The sequence below is a fragment of the Oncorhynchus mykiss genome, chromosome 9 (genome assembly GCF_013265735.2).
Source record: "Oncorhynchus mykiss isolate Arlee chromosome 9, USDA_OmykA_1.1, whole genome shotgun sequence".
In the NCBI taxonomy this organism is placed as follows: domain Eukaryota; kingdom Metazoa; phylum Chordata; class Actinopteri; order Salmoniformes; family Salmonidae; genus Oncorhynchus; species Oncorhynchus mykiss.
This window is the reverse complement of record NC_048573.1, coordinates 51,746,791-51,767,073: the sequence shown is the minus strand read 5'-3', so window position 1 is coordinate 51,767,073 and position 20,283 is coordinate 51,746,791. Positions and strand designations below refer to the sequence as shown.

The 20,283-nt window shown below is 41.5% G+C and overlaps 1 protein-coding gene across 12 annotated transcripts in view; it reads left to right on the top strand.

Moving 5' to 3' along the window:
• The window catches only part of kif1b (kinesin family member 1B), a 105,557-nt gene extending 87,339 nt beyond the window's left edge, over window positions 1-18,218 (top strand). For all 12 annotated transcript variants that reach the window (XM_036988277.1, XM_036988273.1, XM_036988271.1 and 9 more), the window contains 18 exons: window positions 1,431-1,521; window positions 1,634-1,752; window positions 2,241-2,296; window positions 4,535-4,643; window positions 4,772-4,838; window positions 5,043-5,127; window positions 5,468-5,573; window positions 8,386-8,500; window positions 8,932-9,065; window positions 9,450-9,511; window positions 9,873-10,018; window positions 10,270-10,536; window positions 12,181-12,252; window positions 12,398-12,519; window positions 12,943-13,095; window positions 13,434-13,626; window positions 13,856-13,974; window positions 14,435-18,218. In XM_036988277.1, coding sequence (XP_036844172.1) covers window positions 1,431-1,521; window positions 1,634-1,752; window positions 2,241-2,296; window positions 4,535-4,643; window positions 4,772-4,838; window positions 5,043-5,127; window positions 5,468-5,573; window positions 8,386-8,500; window positions 8,932-9,065; window positions 9,450-9,511; window positions 9,873-10,018; window positions 10,270-10,536; window positions 12,181-12,252; window positions 12,398-12,519; window positions 12,943-13,095; window positions 13,434-13,626; window positions 13,856-13,974; window positions 14,435-14,477 — 2,059 coding nt within the window. In that variant the 3' untranslated portion in view covers window positions 14,478-18,218. The remainder of the gene's footprint in view (window positions 1-1,430; window positions 1,522-1,633; window positions 1,753-2,240; window positions 2,297-4,534; window positions 4,644-4,771; window positions 4,839-5,042; window positions 5,128-5,467; window positions 5,574-8,385; window positions 8,501-8,931; window positions 9,066-9,449; window positions 9,512-9,872; window positions 10,019-10,269; window positions 10,537-12,180; window positions 12,253-12,397; window positions 12,520-12,942; window positions 13,096-13,433; window positions 13,627-13,855; window positions 13,975-14,434) is intronic.
• The last annotated feature ends 2,065 nt before the right edge of the window (window positions 18,219-20,283 follow it).

Sequence of the window (20,283 nt, the reverse complement as noted above, 5' to 3'; positions counted from 1 at the left end):
CTCAGTAAAACGATGTCCTATATTGACATAACCTTAAAGGCTGCTCAGCAAGGAAGAAGCCACTGCTCCAAAACCGCCATAAAAAGCCAGACTTCGGTTTGCAACTGCACATGGGGACAAAGATCGTACTTTTTGCAGACATGTCCTCTGGTCTGAGGAAATAAAAATGAACTGTTTGGCAATAATGACCATTGTTATGTTTGGAGGAAAAGGGGGGACGCTTGCAAGCCGAAGAACACCATCCCAACCGTGAAGCACGGGGGTGGCAGCATCATGTTGTGGGGTACTTTCCTGCAGGAGGGACTGGGGCACTTTTAAAAAAAATAGATGGCATCATGAGGATGGAAAATTATGTTTATATATTGAAGCAACATCTCAAGCTTGGTCGCAAATGGGTCTTCCAAATGGACAATGACCCCAAGCATACTTCCAAAGTTATGGTAAAATGGCTTAAGGACAACAAAGTCAAGGTATTGGAGTGGACATCACAAAGCCCTGACCTCAATCCTATAGAAAATGTGTGGGCAGACCTGAAAAAGGACGTGCGAGCAAGGAGGCCAACAAACCTGACTCAGTTACACCAGCTCTGTCATGAGGAATGGGACAAAATTCACCCAACTTATTGTGGGAAGCTTGTGGAAGGCTACCTGACACGTTTGACCAAAGTTAAACAATTTAAAGGCAATGCTAACAAATATTAAATGAGTGTATGTAAACTTCTGACCCACTGGGAATGTGATGAAATAAATAAAAGCTGAAATAAATCATGCTCTCTACTATTATTCTGACATTCAACATTCTTAAAATAAGTGGTGATCCTAACTGACCTAAGACATGGAATTTTTACTAGGATTGAATGTCAGGAATTGTGAAACTGAGTTTGAAAGTATTTGGGTAAGGTGTATGTAAACTTCTGGCTTCAACTGTAGATATTCCATAAAATCAGCTGATTCCAGCTACATTAGTAATTTACAACATTAACAATGTCTCCACTGTATTTCTGATCAATTTGATGTAATTGTAATGGACTCAAAATGTGCTTTTCTTTCAAAAACAAGGACATTTCTAAGTGACCCAAAACTTTTGGTGTGTGTGTGTGGAACAGAAGTACTGATGACACTTAAGGTCGACAGGTATAATGGTTTAATACTCGTTATAAGCATGTATGAGCCTTTATGATGTCTTATGTCTTAATATGATATAAGGCTTATGTGATATGTAACAAATTCCAAATGGCTGTTATTTAGTCAGGATCGTTATGAGAGGATGGTAATAAGACCTTATAAGGGTAGGGTGTTAAACACAAGTCATAACAACAGCATCATGAATCATACCTGTTGGCTTTCAATTGTATAGACCTTTTAGTAACAGTTTACTTATGTACAGTATTATTATTTGTAATAATCAAGCATCATCTGTTGGCTCCTCAGTTTCCTCCATCGTCACGACGAAGCCTTCTCCACAGAGCCTCTGAAGAACAGTGGGAAAGGAACTCCTCTGGGCTTCTATCACGTCCAGAATGTGAGTGCATATGCACAACGCACGCTCACGCCACACAAACGTCTCACATACACAAAGGTATAGAAACATGACCCAAAGCTGACTCATTTTCCCATTCCCTCCTGTTGTGTAGATTTCAGTGGAGGTGACTGAGTCGTTCATTGAGTACATCAAAACCAAGCCCATCGTGTTTGAGGTGTTTGGTCACTACCAGCAGCACCCTCTGCACCTGCACGGTCAGGACCTCATAAGGTAGGTTGAGTGGTCGGTCACCTGCACACATACGGTATGCTCCAGGGTGAGGTTTTCCCTAGATACAGATCCAAGATCAGCTTCCCCTCCAATCCTATAGGAGAAAATGCTAAACTGATCCAAGATCAGGAACTAGGTGCTACATAATGCCACACCCCCACATACCTTTATTAATGATGAATTGGTAATGATGGGTTGTCTAGTAGTAAAGTAAAGCCAACACTCTCAACTGTCAATTTGTTAACAAGGTCTTTTGCTACTGTAGTACTACATAATTTTATTCCAGACCAGCACACCATGATTTGTTGTCTATCTAATTAACATTAGCCAGAATGTCTTAAGGCTCACATCCAACACATTAAAAACATCACAGTAAAAGCTCAAGTAATGATATGAAACAAAAACATACAAAAAGCAATTCAATTGAAACTAAATGTTACGTCAATATAATTCAATACTAAATGTGTAGTCTTTTTGTTTGTTTGTAGTCCTCCTCAGGCTGCCAGGAAGTACTACCCTATTCCAATGCCCCTGTCTAAGCCAGGTAAGGATTCTTCAGATACCACATCGACAGTATCGTGGACAGCATTGCAGAAAATCTTGCAACCCCTTTATCCAAAAAACATTTTTGAATCGCCACCACACTGTATATCCAGTCACAACTGCATGTCTCATATCTTCCCCTCTTTCTTTCCTTTTTTTTGGCATTTTGTTTTCTGACCCATTCCTTGTCACTACTCACCCACACCCTCAATATGTCCTTCCCGTTTGACTAAATCTATATCCATCTCTGTTTCCCAAACTCTCTTCCACTCACCCACATTTTTCTTACTCCCTCTCTCTTCCATTCACTCCCACCCCTACGCCATATGACCCCCCCCCACCCTGTCTCAGACCACGCCCGTAAAATAGAGTTGATTCGTTACCTGATGACTGGCTCCGTGCCCGGCCAGGTGCTGGACACGCTGTCCGAGCATGCCAATGCCCTAGCATCCACGGCAGTGGCCAGCCTGGAGGATGGGGCTGACCAGCTCTCTCACTTCCCTTTCCTTCCCATGCCCACCAGCCCCGTGCTGACTGTACCCAGGCACCATGGTTGGTACAGCTGACATTAGAACCGTGAGAGTAGTAGCTGGGAGTAGCAGCAGTATGCGCTATACTATTAGCCTGGTCCCAGATCTGTTTGTTCTGCATCGACAACGACCATATATACACACACACACACACACACACACACACACACACACACACACACACACACACACACACACACACACACACAAACAGATGTGGAATCAGGCTACTCTACTGTAGCCCTGTGCTGTGCTTTTGTTTTGCTTTGTCTTCTGGCTGTAGTTGGCATAGGCCGGTGTGGTGCATCCTAGTTTTGTCTGGCCCAATTCTAGTCCTAGTCCCCTCCACTGTCTCTCACATACCAACCAGCCACATACCTTTTAGGGCTGGGAATTACCATGGACCTCACAATATGATATCATCACCATACTTAAAGAACCAAAAGCTTGGACACACCTCATTCCAGGGTTTTTATTTATTTTTAGTGTTTTCTACATAGTAGCATAATAGTGAAGACATCAACACTATGAAATACACAGAATCCTGTAGTAACCAAAAAAGTGATCAACAAATCAAACTATATTTGAGATTTTTCAATATAGCCACACTTTTCCTTGATTACAGCTTTGCACACTCTTAGCATTCTCTCTCAACATATTGCTCACTATGTGTCTGCTGCAGAGAGATGAGACGGCATGAGAATACAGGCCTAAAGCCATTTGGGCTCCAGTTCCATTACCTAAACACACACGAACAGAAAAATGGATGTTTCCTTTTAACAATCTCTGGTATTGTTGAGTGAATAGTTGAATAGCAAATCTCTATCTGCTGTAGAAAAATCATGTTAAAAGCGAAAGAGGTAAATCAAATGTTATTAGTCACATGCGCCGAAATACAGCAGGTGTAGGTAGACCTTACAGTGAAATGCTTACTTACGAGCCCATAACCAACAATGCAGTTTTAAAAAATACGGATAAGAATTAAAGAGCAGCAGTGAAATAACAATAGCGAGACTATACACAGGGCGGTACCGGTACAGAGTCAATGTGCAGGGGCACCAGTTGAGGTAATATTTACATGTAGGTGGAGTTATAATCATGATGTAGCAGTTTGATAACTGACCAGGATATACAGCTTCTAATGTGTAATCTGTCATATAGCCTCCCCACGTCCCCTAGTGTAGCGCTATAGAATTGAGAGTATTTGTGATTTGCATTTGGACAGGCTGTGTTGTATTGTCACTCCTTGATAGTATTTAAATGGAGATTGCAGTGTTCCCGGCTTAATTAAATTGTAGTGGATTTAGAATTGGACAGTTGTTTTGTACCTTGTGAAATAAGCCCTTCGAGTACAGTAAGGAGTATTGATTAGTGAATGTTTACAGGCTTATAATAACACATTAGCGTGTTACAGGAGTTTCCGCATGTCATCATCACGATCTATTTAACCATTGTTTACGTACGCCACAGCTCCAAGAAAAATCTGAGTGCGTAATAGTAGGACACGTACTGTACATGATGATTATCATCCCCTGTTCATGTTCATTTTTTCAAGAAATGCAGCATTCATGTTTCTCTCGAGGTTATTTCAGCAGCCACCTCTGTTACCACATGCTATTTAGATTGTCTAATGGGTTTGTGTGTCTCACTCGCTCTCTGTCTGTCTGTCTCTGTCGCTGTCTCGGTCTCTGTGTGTGTTTCCCCCCCAGTACCAGCCACCAAGCTCAACACCATCAGCAAGTCCAACCTGGGCCAGTGTGTGAGCAAGTACGACCTGCTGGTGTGGTTCGAGATCAGCGAGCTGGAGCCCACCGGAGAGTGAGTGTCCAAGTCTGCGCGCACTCACGGTCGCATGCACACGAGCATACACACATGCGGACGCATGCACATACAAACACAGGGGTTTGGCTGTTCGACTTATGTTTGTCCCTGGCTTCTTTCCGTAGGTACATACCAGCTGTGGTGGATCACAGTGGAGGACTGCCCTGCCATGGAACCTACCTACTGCATCAGGTACAGTACAGTGACCCCTCAGGGCCCATATTCATAAAGCATCTCAGAGTAGAAGTGCTGATCTGGAATCAGTTTAGCCTTTTTGATCATAATTCATAATATTACATGATTTGACTGTTTATGATGGTATCGTTGTTGATATTGACACGTTCACAGTCATTGTGTCTGGGCTACTGGGATACTGACTGTTTGCTTGTGCTGCAGGGGATTCAGCGCCGGATCACCGTCACCCTCATCCACGAGAAGGGCAGTGAGCTCCACTGGAAAGACGTGCGTGAGCTGGTTGTCGGTGAGTGCTTCAAAATAAAGGCAAATCCAACTGAATTCATTCATTTTATTTGAGAAATGTAAATACATATGGATTTGCCTCCGCTTTGTTAGCACAAAAATACACAACTGGCCTACCCAAGGTCATTGTTTCCAGACAAGATAATTGAAAAGCGGCAACTATTTTAAATTATGTCTAAATAAACAAAGAAAAGCTTTTTTTTTTTTTTTTTTTTTAAATTGTCACTTCATGAACTGACTGATTTTAATTAAATTTGACTCGAATCCCAGTGTCTGGCGACGTTACCGGAGAGACAGGGCTTCATCATCATGAGAACATCCTGTGTTGCTTGCTTCCTCAGGTCGGATCAGGAACAAGCCAGAGGTGGACGACTCGGCAGCAGATGCCGTCCTGTCCCTCAACATCATCTCGGCCAAAAATATCAAATCATCCCACAATGCTAACAGGTACGCCAGTACTGCCCTACCAAGCAAAAAGGCAGTAACTGCTCATTTGGTCTAAAAGTGAGTCAATGTCATTTTTGCTATATTAAATACTTGCTTAATCATGTGGACAAGTATCCTGACTGTATTGTGTTTTGGAGAAATTGTTCAATGGAGATTCTCAAGTAAAAGTGCCTTTGTAATCCAAAACTAGACTCTGTGTCCGGGAAACCGGACTATAGTGTATTTTATTTAGTAGTCTAGGAATTCTAATGATATATAATTATCTTTGTTGTACTGTATAGTGAAATATGGTAATGATATTGAATTGGCATGCATGTTGTCTGTGAAAAGTAGAAACAAAATACCAGTTTTGTTATTCATAACAGAATAACTCTGTCCAAATTGAAAGGAATCGTCACTGCCTTTCAAGGTTGCCTTTCCTGGCTAGAAGAGACAGCAAAAATGGCCCATTTCAGTGTTGTGTGTATGAGCTCTGACATTGGATGTATGTACACAGACATCATTGCATGTGGGCAATCACATTCATTTCCAGTGCTAACATTTTGCTCTCTTTTTTTTATTTACTCCATTGTTTGTTTGTGTTGCTTGACTCTCTGCTTTCTCTCTTCTTTTGTTTTCTTTTCTCCTGCTGCGGCTGGACTCTTGATTTTGCTCAGGCTTTGTCTTGATAAGGATATTGCTAGGTACCAGCAACCAAGGAACATAAAGTGTCTTCTCTGAAATAAGCTTTATGGCTCTCTTTGGCTTTTTATAGACATTGGGGCAGATCCTACCCTGCAATTAAATCATAATTGTCACTTAGTCATGCATTGATTTCAATGGGAAGTTAGGATCTGCCCCTTAGCCTGTAGTAATAACTCTTAATTTGTGTTCTCTTGTCTTACACCTTTTGATACCACTCCCATTGGTTAATATCCTTCTAGCCAGTACAAACCTATTAGCTTGGAATTGTTCTTTTCTAGAGCTCTTTGATTGCGCTCATTTATCATTTCATCACATTGTGAAAGGAGGACAGTTTCATCCTTTTTTCATTCTATTATCACAGCTATCATAGCCTATTATTCACGCTTTTGTTAACTGAGGCTTTTCTGACTTTGGAAAAGGTCACACTGCTAATTCCCTTTGTCTTGCACAAAAGCAATAGGAATCTAAAGACGAATTACTGTAAAACATGCTATCCTATGGCTTAGTGGTGACTTTTCAGAATCACTCCACATGCAAGTTTAGCTACTAGCTATTAAACGTCCTTGTAGCATGCTCTACTATTCTATTACACCTGCGTAGCGTCTGTCAGCCATCGTGAGTCCTTGAGGGATGAGGGCAGGGTCAGGCGAGCTAAAGGTTATGTAGTGCCCCCTGGTGGTTAGAGAATTTGTTCATGAGTAATGAAAAATACACCTTCCGCTACTTTCATTGGAAACCATTGGTCTGTTGCTCATTGACGGACACCAATAAAGTCAATGGATCAAAATGTATTTTCCCCGCGGGGGAAAACAAGTTAAAAAAAACGTAACACAGTCGTCACAAACGAGTAGGCGCAGCACAGATTTACATTGACGTTTTAGTCATTTATCAGTTATTTATTCAGGGCGTCTTGCAATCAGAGCCATTCGTTTTTTTATCAACCGCACAATCGGACTGTGAAGATTCAAGAGTAGAACACAATGGAATGAACCCTTCCGTATATGAGGTGTCCTCACTCCCAAGGGTGTATGCATCCCAAATGGCACCCATGCATCCCAAATGGCACCCTATTCCCTGTTTAGGGCACTACTTTTGACCATACTTAATTTCCCCTCATAAGAATTCAAATGGCCCTTATCTATAAAAAGCTTAAGCACTCAAAGCTCTGGACAAGCTTTTCACACTTGCTTTGTAGCGTGACACCTGCTCAAAGCGTGCGTGCTGTTCAGGTCTCACCTCTGTGTGTTTCCTCACACCTAGTCCTCACCAGGACCGCGTGTGTAGCAGTGCTTTCCCTTCCACAACCATAGTTCAGGGATTCATTGGTGTGTCATATAATGCTTAGAATCCAGTATTATCCCCTCTTCAATTCGTCCATTTTAATACAGCTTTATTTTCCCCTCAGAAACAGTTAGAAAAAGCAAGTTAGGTTACAAATATTAACATTTGTACCGTATCTCTGGGCTCTATTTTCTACTCTAGTATATGTTTTGGTAACAGTTGGGGGGGAGAGAGAGCAGTAGATAACACTGACATTTACTTCAGTTACTCCCCATGGCTACTTATTAACTTAGTTACAGCTAGGCTACTTCCTATAATATGTGTCTGGTTGTGTCCACATGCCATACAGACCTTTGTCTATTACAAAATTATGTTCTGGTAGCATTTGCAAAGTCTTTCAAAATACTACTAGCAAATATCATAGCAATAGTAGATGTGCAATATGGTTACCTAAATTGACCCCAACCCCAGTGATTTTTCTCTAACCTTCAGTGAGTAGATTACGCTGCTACATCAGGCTATATTATGAACTGTTGGTTGCTTATTCTCACACCTCTATTGTGATATAAAGGGGAGAACCTTGGCGGAACCACAACCAGCCTCATTGTGACACTGAACAGCCATTTTAGAAATGTCCCACACAGTTGAAATGATCCACCAGGGTGCGGCCAAAATGGCAGCTATACAGTGCACTACTTTTAGCCAGAGCCACAGACACCCTATTGCCTATAATACACTGCTTCTAGTGCACAAAAGTAGTGTGCTTGACAGGAAATAGGTTGTCATTTCAGACATGGCCTCAGTCTGTAAACGTGGAGATTACTGACCTCTCATCTTTTCCTCTCAGGACCTTCTACAGATTCGAGGCTGTGTGGGACAGCTCTCTGCACAACTCCCTTCTGCTCAACCGAGTCACTCCCTACGGAGAGAAGATCTTCATGACCCTGTCTGCATACCTGGAGGTCAGCCCTGTCTGCCATCTTGATTTTACTGTATCCACCAACCTAGGGAATCTTGTCTCAATAATGAATTGGTATTGTGTATTAATAAAACAATCTACCGTCTCTAGGCTTACTGCTTAGGATTTAGGGATTTTATTTGCAGATGACAATTATCATCAATGAAACACGTTAAATGATATCTATAATTGATAAATGTCAAGGACACTTGTAGGTAAATCAAACTTATAAACATGTACTGCTATAATACAGATATTCTTATTCGGCCATACTTAAAAAGGCTGCATACATGTAAATAAGAATGTACTGTGAATAATGATGTATAACAGCCCCATAAGCACTATATACAGTAGTGTTACAGTATCCACTCATTTACAGTGCTCTGCACTCTGGAGCTTGAGCGCTAACATGCTAACCGTTTCTCCACTCCACAGCTCGACCACTGCATTCAGCCTGCCATTATTACCAAAGACATCTGCATGGTCTTCTACTCCCGAGACGCCAAGATCTCCCCTCCCCGCTCCCTGAGGAACCTCTTTGGAAGCGGCTACTCCAAGACCCCTGACTGGTAAGGCATCTGACAGTCATTTTGTGTCCACCTTCTTTCTATATGACTCGTAGACAGCTGTCAGATATCTAAGTTGACAAATAAGCAGCTGTCAGCCATTTTGTGTACACCCTTTATGACTCCAGTAGAGGCTGCTGAGGGGAGGACAGCTCATAATAATGGCTGGAACGGCATCAAATACCATTCCAACAATTCTGCTCCAGCCATTACCACAAGCCTGTCCTCCCCAATTAAGGTGCCACCAACCTCCTGTGTATGACTAATACACAGCTGTCGGTTATCTATGTTGACAAATAATCAGCTATCAGCCATTTTGTTTTCAGCCTTAAGATACGACCTTGATGAACAACACCCTAATATAACCTCTTGTGTTCCGTATTACAGCAACAGAGTGACTGGCATCTATGAGCTGAGCTTGTGCAAGATGTCTGACACAGGAAGCCCAGGTTAGTGCAATCTCTCTCTCGAAACACTGTTGGTATTGGGATAAAAGCACCGTTAGCCTTATCTATGAACCAAACTTAATAGCAGAGGATAGCTAAAATATACCCCCAAACATACTCCTCTCCACTCCCCTGTTCTCTATAGCGCTTGTGTGTACTTGGTATAAGTCCAGACAAACAGTTGTGTATTGATATAACAGCCACCCTCGGCGGTAGTGACGTTTCAACCTTCTTATGTCTTAATCAGAGCTGGTTTAAATTCATGACAGGATCCATGTCTGAATGCTCTCGCTCTCTCTCTAGCTCTTTGTATCTCTCCCCCTTCTACTATATACTGAGAAGTGCGTGTTTGTTTGCTACTCAGGTATGCAGCGGCGGAGGAGGAAGATTCTGGACACTTCTGTGGCCTACGTCCGGGGAGAGGAGAACCTGGCTGGCTGGAGGCCCAGAGGAGACAGCCTCATCTTGGAGCACCAATGGGAGCTGGAGAAAATGGAGCAGCTGCATGAGGTGACTGAGCACTTTGAGAGTGTTGAGGGCAAAGGGAAGCCTGAAATGGCAACAACTAAAAAATCCTATGTAGGGCACTACTTTAGACCAGAGCCATATTCCCTATATAATGGCTTATTTTTGCTAGAGCCCTATGTCCTGTATCATGAATTATACTTTTGACCAAAGCCCTCTTCCCTGTATAGTGCAGAATTGGGATAAAATTAATTTCAAACTCTCTCACGCTTCGTTCCTTTTCCTTCCCCCTCCAGGTGGAGAAGACGCGTCACCTGCTGCTGCTGAGAGAGAAGCTGGTGGAGACTGCTCCAGCTACAGGCCCTGGGGGGCCCACCAGCAAGTCCCTGAGCGAGTCACTGTCGCCTAGCATGAGCAGCGGCACCCTGAGCACCTCCACCTCCATCTCCTCCCAGATCTCCAGCACCACCTTCGAGAGTGCAATCACACCCAGCGAGAGCAGTGGCTACGACTCGGCCGACATCGAGAGCCTGGTTGACCGCGAGAAGGAGCTGGCCACCAAGGTGAGGAGGGAGGGAGGAAGGAGATGGGGAAACAAAGAATTTTATAAATGGGCTGAAACTGGGAGGGATTAACCTGAACTTGTCCAATAAGAAACACTTGTTTTCAGTAGCTACGGTTTGCACTAATAAATACACCCCAGGGTTTTATTCATTAGGGCATGCAAGGAAAATGTTTTAAAGGAAAACGGAAATGACAGTTTCTTAAGTCCAAGTAGTTTCTGTTTCAGTCCATTTTCTTTTGTTTGATGCCTAATGAATATGACCCTGTTTTAATGGTTTACAAACTGTACCTGCTAAAGTTGTACTGCACATGGTCCCCAACAAAGGAATGGGGTGGGGTGTTCCAGAAAGCAGGGTCAATGAGTTGGCCAGCTGACTGACCTAAATCCAGTGCATTTGGAAAGTATTCAGACCCCTGGACTTTTTCAACATTTTGTTACGTTGCAGCCTTTTTATAAAATGGATTAATTTGTGTTTTTCCCTTCTCAATCTATACAGAATACCCCACAATGCCACAGCAAAAACAGATTTTTTGAAAATGTATTAAAAAAAATTAAAAACCGGAAATATTATATTTACATAAGTATTCAGACCCTTGACTCAGTACTTTGAGGCATCTTTGGCAGCAATTACAGCCTTGAGTCTTCTTAGGTATGACGCTACAAGCTTGGCACACCTGTATTTGGGGAGTTTCTCCCATTCTTCTCTGCAGATCCCCTCAAGCTCTGTCAGGTTGGATGGGGAGCGTCACTGCACAGCTATGTTCAAGTCTGAGGTCCTGAGTGCTCTGGAGCAGGTTTTCATCAATGATATCTCTGTACTTTGCTCCGTTCATCTTTCCGTTAATCCTGACTAGTCTCCCAATCCATGCCTCTGAAAAATATCCCCACAACATGATGCTGCTACCACCATGTTTCACCGTAGGGATGGTGCCAGGTTTCCTCCAGATGTGATGCTTGGCATTCAGGCCATAGAGTTCAATCTTGGTTTCATCAGACCAGAGAATCTTGAAAAGGCTAATGTGCCTTTTACTGAGGAGTGGCTTCCATCTGGCCACTCTACCATGAAGGCCTGCTGATTGGTGGAGTGCTGTAGTGATGGTTGTCCTTCTGGAAGGTTCTCCCATCTTCACAGAGGAACTCTGGAGCTCTGTCAGTGACCACGGGGTTCTTCGTCACCTCCCTGACCAAGGACCTTCGCCGCCGATTGCTCAGTTTGGCGGGCGGCCAGGCTCTAGGAAGAGTCTTGGTGGTTCCAAACTTATTCCATTTAAGAATGCTGGAGGCCACTGTGTTCTTGGGGATCTTCAATGCTGCAGACATTTTTTGGTACCCTTCACCAGATCTGTGTCTGGTGAAGGTACTGTACACATTCCCCTAACTAGAAATACAACATTGTCAATTCCTTCAACCTCATGGCTTGGTTTTCGCTCTGACATGCACTGTCAACTGTGGGAGCCCACTGGTTTGTTGTGAATTTGAGCCCAGCACTGGAATAACTCATAGTAGAAAACTGTATTGTCCCTCAATGGGAAATTGGTTTTGCAGCAGAATCATATCCATAAAGTCAACAACAAACATTTCACAACGAATAGGACACAATGTACACAACATAACATTCACCATATTATCTGTTGTCCTGTAGTGCCTCCGCCTTCTGACCCACACTTTCAACAGTGAATACAACCAGGTGTGCAACAGCATCAGTGACTGCAAGGTGAGATACAGTAGAGGTGGATCGATAACAAGCTGCAATGCCTTAACAGAACAACATGACATTGTCTGCCAACTAAATTTCACCAAATCAGTATGGTTACTACTGTCTTAATCTCCCCTTCCTTGTTTCCGCTCTCTCGCTCAAGCTGTCAGACATCTCCCCCATGGGCCGTGACCCGTCGGTGACCAGCTTCAGCAGTGCCACCCTCACCCCCTCCTCCACCTGCCCCTCTCTGGCTGACTCCCGCTGTAGCTCCGTGGATCAGAAGTAAGACTCTATTATAGTAGAATCCATTAGACTATAGTAGAATACATATAGTAGAATCCATTAGACTATAGTAGAATACATATAGTGGACTCCATTTGAAATGAACACACCTCTCCCATTCTAAATGACATCCAGTATTGACCACTCCATATAAACCAATAACACTTGAGCTTCATCAACCTGGTATACACTTTTGTGCATAATTGAGGGAGTGGCACTTTAAGCCTCCTATATACTGTTACAACCATTTAAAACAGTCATAAGAAATAGGCTAAATATTCATGTCCGAGCCACAGGTTTGTATACTATATTCTGGGACACACCCTACAGTTAAAATGTTTCTGAAGTGCTTCTAAATATGTGATTAGTTTTGAATATTTAATTCTTAGTAGCATCAGACTGACGCTCTTCATTGTTTCCCAGGACCCCAGAAGCCAATTCTCGCGCTTCCAGCCCCTCCTGCTCGGACTATGAGAACTTCCCCATGGTGCCCACCCTGGAGACGTCTTATCTGGCTCGAGCCGGCAAAAACGAGTTCCTTAACCTGGTGCCCGACATCGAGGAGATGAGACCTGGGTAACTGCTATCTCCTTGTCCCTCTCGTGTTAGCAGTGGGCATGATGATGATGATCACTTCATTGTGTTTTTTTTATCATATGGCATGCCAGTATGCATATACACATAGATAGACAGCACGTCACAAACGTTCCAAACATAATGCATTAGACACACAGACATACAGTATTCACGCAGACAACAATATAGCATAATGCAATACATTTACATAGAGTATAGGTTTGGTGAGTGGCTAGACTAACTCCTATTGTTAACCCTGCATGTTCGAGTGGTTGTCATAGTTTCACAGCTAAAACCCAATGAATCGAACTGTGAGCCCCTGTTCTCTCCCACCACAGGTCTGTGGTGTCCAAGAAGGGTTTCCTGAGCTTCATGGAGCCGCGGTCCAACTCGTGGGTGAAGCACTTTGTGGTGGTGCGCCGGCCTTACGTGTTTATCTACAACAACGACAAGGACCCGGTGGAGAGGGGAGTGCTCAACCTGTCCACTGCCCAGGTGGAGTACAGCGAGGACCAGCAGGCCATGCTCAAGGTGGGCCCACATGCACGTCCGCACACAAGCGACTTTCACCTGTTTGGCATGTACAGGCATTTTAATGGGTCAACACTATACCCACGCACAATGTGGAGTTTTAAGAGTAGAACAGGATTGATACGAGCTCTTCGGGTTGAACAACAATGGCACATAATGCCCTTACATGTGTAAATGGCTTGCCACGAGGGTAACTAGTTTCCTCGTGTGTTGTTTGAATCCTCTCTAGACACCCAACACATTCGCTGTGTGCACAAAGCACAGAGGGATCCTGCTCCAGGCCAACAATGACAAAGACATGAACGACTGGCTATACGCCTTCAACCCGCTTCTAGCGGGAACAATAAGGTACTGTACACATTCCCCTAACTAGAAATACAACATTGTCAGCTATTTAGGACCCATTTCCTTGTACCCAGTTCATGCTTAGTCCTGGAGTAAAAACATTCTCAATGGAGAATGTCCATAGAAAGTGCATTTAAGTCTAGGCTTGATTTGGGTTCAAGAAACCAGCCCTTAGTGATTTAAGCATTACCATTGAATAGAACCCATAGAAGACTACTGAGAGTACTGATGTTGATAAGGCTCTGATGCTACCCATAGAGAAATGATTTCATTTTCTAGAATTGTTTATTTTGATATACCTTTACCTGTAAAATAAAGTAAAGCTTATTGCTTTAGTGTATGTTTACAACATTTTTCCAGTGCTCTAATCTACCATTTTTTTTTTTGCCCAGCACCCAACTTGGTGGGATATATACGTATGTTGTTTTTTGGTTACGGTTGTTGTTTTTCCTTCAACTCACAGGTCCAAGTTGGCGAGAAGGCGCTCTGGTCTGCTGAAGAACTGATAGAGTTCGTCTGTGTGCAGGAAAACATGGCTCCTATTCTTCAGACTAGCCTTGGAACACATACCAAGTGTTAACACTTATTAACCATTGTGATTCTTGACGGTTTTCTCTTGTACGTAGACTTGTGGCTTAAGTCTCCTCTCAAGCAACTAAAAGTTTAAGTTCCTGAAAATCTGCTTACCCCCTAACCAACCCTCCAACACCCCCAACTCTCCCCCTTCTCTATTTCCCTCTCCCAGCCTCTCGTGTTTTCGTTTGGGATTCGTTTTCGTGTTTTGTTTCGCTTTGTCGTCATTACCCTTCCCTGACCCCTCTAACTAGTAGCATGTCGTAATAGTCTACTTGTATGTGCACGATTCTTCAGAAACAGGTTCTGACCACTCTCTTTAAGTTTACTAATCGTCTGTAAAGATTGTCTTTATATCAGTGTTAGCTGTCTATCAAGAATATTTTATTTTACGCGCCCGCATGACAACAGCAGCATTCCTCAGGAGAAGACCAGGTTTGCTTATTTTACACATCAAAAAAATCACATATGACAGTTAAAAAAACTACTGGGAAACAAAAAAAATGAGGAACTACATGAGAAATATCAGTTTACGCTCTCCAACAGAAAGCACCGCTGGTTCAAGAACTATTGCTGCTAGTGAAAACAGGTTTTCAGTCTACGAGACTTTGCATTGGGCCTCTGCCCCTCTTAAAGTATAATCTAGCCCTCATACACCACCCCCCACTCCCCTGAATTTTTGTGTGAAATACCCAACGGGAAAACAACAACTGTTGGTAAAGATTGCCATTTTCAGTTAGACATTATTGCAGCATTGGAGAAACGCTATTGTTATCCACGTGGTATCCATGTCCTACTGTTTTGACCTCTGTATACACAAATCAACCCCAAATTTAAGCATTGCTGTCTGTCTACCTGCAAGGACTTTCAAAGCGATTTGGCGTATAGGAGTATGACATTAGAAATACAACTAGCAAAATAAACACGATTTAGTAATGAAAATATTAAATTGAACTATTCTCATGAAAATACATTACTGAACACCCCTCTACTCTTTTGCTAGTTCAGCTGTCCTTGATATCTCAGTCATTGAATAGATAGATAAATAGAGCAGGAATATACCAAGTCACCGATAGAGGGAGGAGGGGGGGACACTACTGTGAGGAGAATGTCATTTGTACATAATGTTCCAGGATCCTTGTGCTAGTCACCTCTCATTAAGGATTTAAAAGACATTCCTCTTAGAATGTGTTAGTCTTACTCTTAGTGCTTTTCCTACACTGCTCTATTTAGGTTCATGGCTAGTCGGCTCACATAGCCACACTGGACCTCAGCATTTATTCAGTGTTTTATCATCGCATCCTTGTGTAACAACTAAAGACATAACACAGTGCAAATGAAAGGAACCAAGGGAACTCAGTAGGGTTGAATAGCCTTGACCCCTTGGTAGTTATTTGGTGAAGGTTGTAGTGTGTTGCCTTGCAGAAATAGACCAGATGATAGCCTGTATCTGGTCCATTCACTCTCATGAAAACCATCAGGTACTGTGTTTCTTCGGGTGAAATGGTGAACAAACAGGGTGGGGCGGATTTCCCACAGAATCCCAGATTTTGCTTTTGTTTTTCTTTCTTGAATCTAAACCTCATTAACTCCGCTAACTACTCATAAGTTATTTTTTTTATTAGCACTGTTGATTATTTTATACTATGCGGTCATTCCATAATGGATTTTGATATGAAATAATGGAACAAATGCGAAAGAAGTGAAGTTTTATCCAGCTATGTTTTAACATTATTTTGCACATTTACATATAACTAATAACTATAGCAAGACTATAGAGCAGACCAGACATATTCAAGCCAAGATGGATTGAATCTTAGCACCGGCAGTAAATACGAGGTCTTTTAACGTAAGTATTGATAAGAAAGTGACAAGGTTGATGGGTTACCACCCAGCTAACACAGAAGGTTTCACAACCTAAAAAAATAAAAGTTCCCGTAATATTCTGGGAACCAAAAATGTGTTAGCTGGGCAGTGTGCATGATGATGTGTTGATGAGTGTCTCTGAGACTGCTAATGTTTACTAACTATAGACCACTGTCTGGGATCAAAGGGATAGAATATGCTCTGATGCTTTTTCTGATATTATTTATGAAAATATTTGCTCTGCTCGTCACAATAGGTCAACTGCGGCCACACGTTTTAGGTCCCTCAAAATGATGAAGTGACATTAAAACGGGGCCTCTGTCTCTACATTTGGTTGCTTTGTACTGTACGTATGTAAAGAATGGAATATTCAGAGGGCTATGAGATGGCTCTGGCCAACCAACCAGTAGTTCCTTTTGCCCTCGGCACACTGCAAAGATAAGTTGAAGTTTGAGTGTGTAGAGACAGTGACAATTGTGGACAAGCCTCTGTGTTTGGGGCTTCATAAAGTTATTTGCTAAAATTAAGACATAATTTTTCAGTTTGGAAATTCATCGACAACATTTTCTCAGAACAAATGAAAATCGCTGAAAGACATTCTGCCCTCAGGTCAACCAACCTATAGCAGGGCAGAAAAACCTTTGGCTCGTTGTTGGATTGTTACTTTAAGAGCTGCAGAAATGGTTTTCCATGTCAGGGTATCCTTACTGAAAAATGATTAGTTGTAGGAGGACAAGCTTTCCTCAACCTCCAAGATGACAGAGCAGCCTCTATGCACTGATCAAAAGCAAAGTTTACCTCCCATTAACTTGACTGTATTGAATAATGACATGTATGAGCTAATATTAACATATTGATATGATTACCTGTCAAAGCAAAGGTTTCCACTTGGCAACTAATCTATATGATAGATATTATTATGGATTGTTTCATCTGTATTTATCGTTTTGCAATGTATATATTAGTTTGCAGCTCTTTGCACAGAATAATAAAAGGTATAACTAACTGATCAAATAAAGTCTGCTCAATTTCAGTTGTTTCGCTACAAATGAACCAAATGATGGCGTGCAGCATTTGCAAGCTGAGGCAGTTTGAAGAGAAAGTTGAATGTACTATCAGGATGTTGCTGTGTATTATTTCCATTTATCAAAAAAGGAACTAAAATGTAACCCATTTGAGACCAGTTGTAGGGAGATGGGTCACTTTAGTGCTTCCTTTTAGAAAGTAGTCTGAAATAAGTTTGCTTTTGAACTTAAACCACATTAGTGATAGCTAGCCATCTAGAATGTTGCAGTTGCGCTTTTTGTTATTTCTTGTTTGTTTTTCTAATATCAGGGAGTATATTAAGAAGTAGCTATTGTTGTTAGGCATCCAAAATTACAGTATACCACTATACCATTGTTTCTCAAGATGTCTTCACCTCAACGCTTTCCCATGCTGCCTTTAAAACAAAACTAGCCATGATATTTTGCATCTTCCCCACTGACCCCAGTCAGAAGACTTATTTGTTTTTAACTGACATTCCTTCTGATTTGTTCACAAAAATGACAAACCACGACATTATCACTGTACATTATTTGTCAGATTGGCTTCATTTTCATACTTATTTTGTAAATATCTGTGTTGTATGGGGCTTGAATTAAAATGTAAATATGTTTCCTGTATTTGTAATAATCATAATCCATTCGCTGTATAGCCTAGATGTGTCATGCAGATGTCCTAATTCTGTGTATGGTAATCTTGCACCATTGAGCTGTTTAGTGAATGAGGTAACAATAAAAGTACAACCCGTGCATAAGCAGAATAAATTCAATCTGTTCGTCTCATCCTTTATCATGCTACTGACTGGGGTCATTTTGAACCCAGAGGCCTATTTTTAATCCTATTTAAAAGGTTGTTTATTCAATGTGTTTTTCATGACTTTGTCAATCAACTTGATTAATCTCACTCATTATTTAGTGTTTCTGTGTCAATATGGTCTTAATCAAATACAAATCCTTTGAGGTAATTTTAACCCCAGCCAAAACAGTATCCTGTCTATATTCATTTGATAAATATGACCTTTTATTTGAATCTGGGTTTCTCTGGTGACCTAATACCAAGTTATCCATACCATCAGAGGGTGAATGGGATCTGTAGGCCTATCAGCGATGTTTGTCCATATACACGGATCATCTGCAGAGTTACAGCCCCTTATTTAGAGTACCAGACAATGATTAGAACTGTCCTATACCAGGTATGACTGAACAAAATCTAAATTACCTAGGATTAATAGTTAGTTATTTAGCACTATTTGGACTGAAATTATAATGGAATAATTAAGGTTCCAATCCCAGCACTTGCTATCAAAACATCTGTGGTATGAGAACTTGGTACAACTGCAATACAGAAACCTGATGCACAGGTTGTATTTACACAGGCAGCCCAATTCTGATATTTTTCACATCAGATAAGCTTTTTCTGAGCTGATCTGATTGGTTAAAAGACAAATTACTGAAAAAAAGATCAGACTTGAGCTGCCTGTGTAATTCAAAAACAGTTTGTCACCTGTCACGAAGAGCACATGTTCAATTTCATAAACATTTTTCCCTATTTTAAGATGTTAAATAAAATAACTATATTAAGTGCCAAAAAAAAGTAACATGGTTGAAGATTTAATCTTAAATCAGCCATAAATCCCCTCTTAACAGGGGAATGGAAGCCTCTTCTGTGCAACAGGAAGTAGCAATTGAATGCAGCTTCACAAAAGAAAATTACAATGCTCAAACATTTCTAGCCTGTCTATCTATGGGTAACGGGGTTGAAGTGTTATGCTTGACCCACTCAGTTTCCCACCAGAAAAAGGCCAAAAAGAGTAGAACCACCTCACCTGCTTTTACACTATGATTTGACTTAGATGTTCAATTTTTCTTATGAAATATATATTTTTTAGAGGAATCGATTCACCATATTAAAACGATAGTTCAGTTCACTTAACAGGGTTGACCTTAAAATGAGGGACAGACTTAAATGAATCACTAATCACAGGAAATGACTTTGTCAAAGCAACAAAATAATTATGGTGAAACTTGGAGAAATTGTTGGATTAAATGGTTTGAAATCTTCCAAGAAGTGACACAGGGTTGGAGGTACATGTCAAAATGCTAAATATTGGCACTTTAGCAAGCCTTTATTCACAATGTTTGTTTATATATATATATATATATATATATATATATATATATATATATAGAATTCTCCATGTGATCTATATTAAAGGGAAATTCAGTTAATATATCAGGCTTTTATATTTCAGTATTGGTACACAATTTCAACTTAAAATATTAAAAATAACTACAATAAACACACAAATAAACGCAATGTGTAACGTGTTGGTCCCATGTTTCATGATCTGAAATAAAAGATCCCAGAAATGTTACATACGGACAAAAAGCTTTTTTTTTTTTTTTTTTTAATTGCACAAATCTCTTTATTTCCCTGGTAGTGAGCATTTCGCCTTTGCCAAGATAATCCATCATGATCATTATACAGGTGTACCTTGTGCTGGGGAGAATAAAAGGCCACTCTAAAATGTGCAGTTTTGTCACACAACATAATGCCACAAATGTCTCAAGTTTTGAGGGAGCATGCAATTGGCATACTGACTGCAGGAATGTCCACCAGAGCTGTTGCCAGAGAATTGAATGTTAATTGCTCTACCACACGCCTCCTCCAACATTGTTTTAGAGAACCGGCCTCACAACCACAGACCGACCATGTGTATGGCGTTGTGTGGGCGAGCGGTTTGCTGATGTTGTGAACAGAGTATCCCATGGTGGCTGTGGGGTTCTGGTATGGGCAGGCATAAGCTACAGACAACGAACACAATTGCAT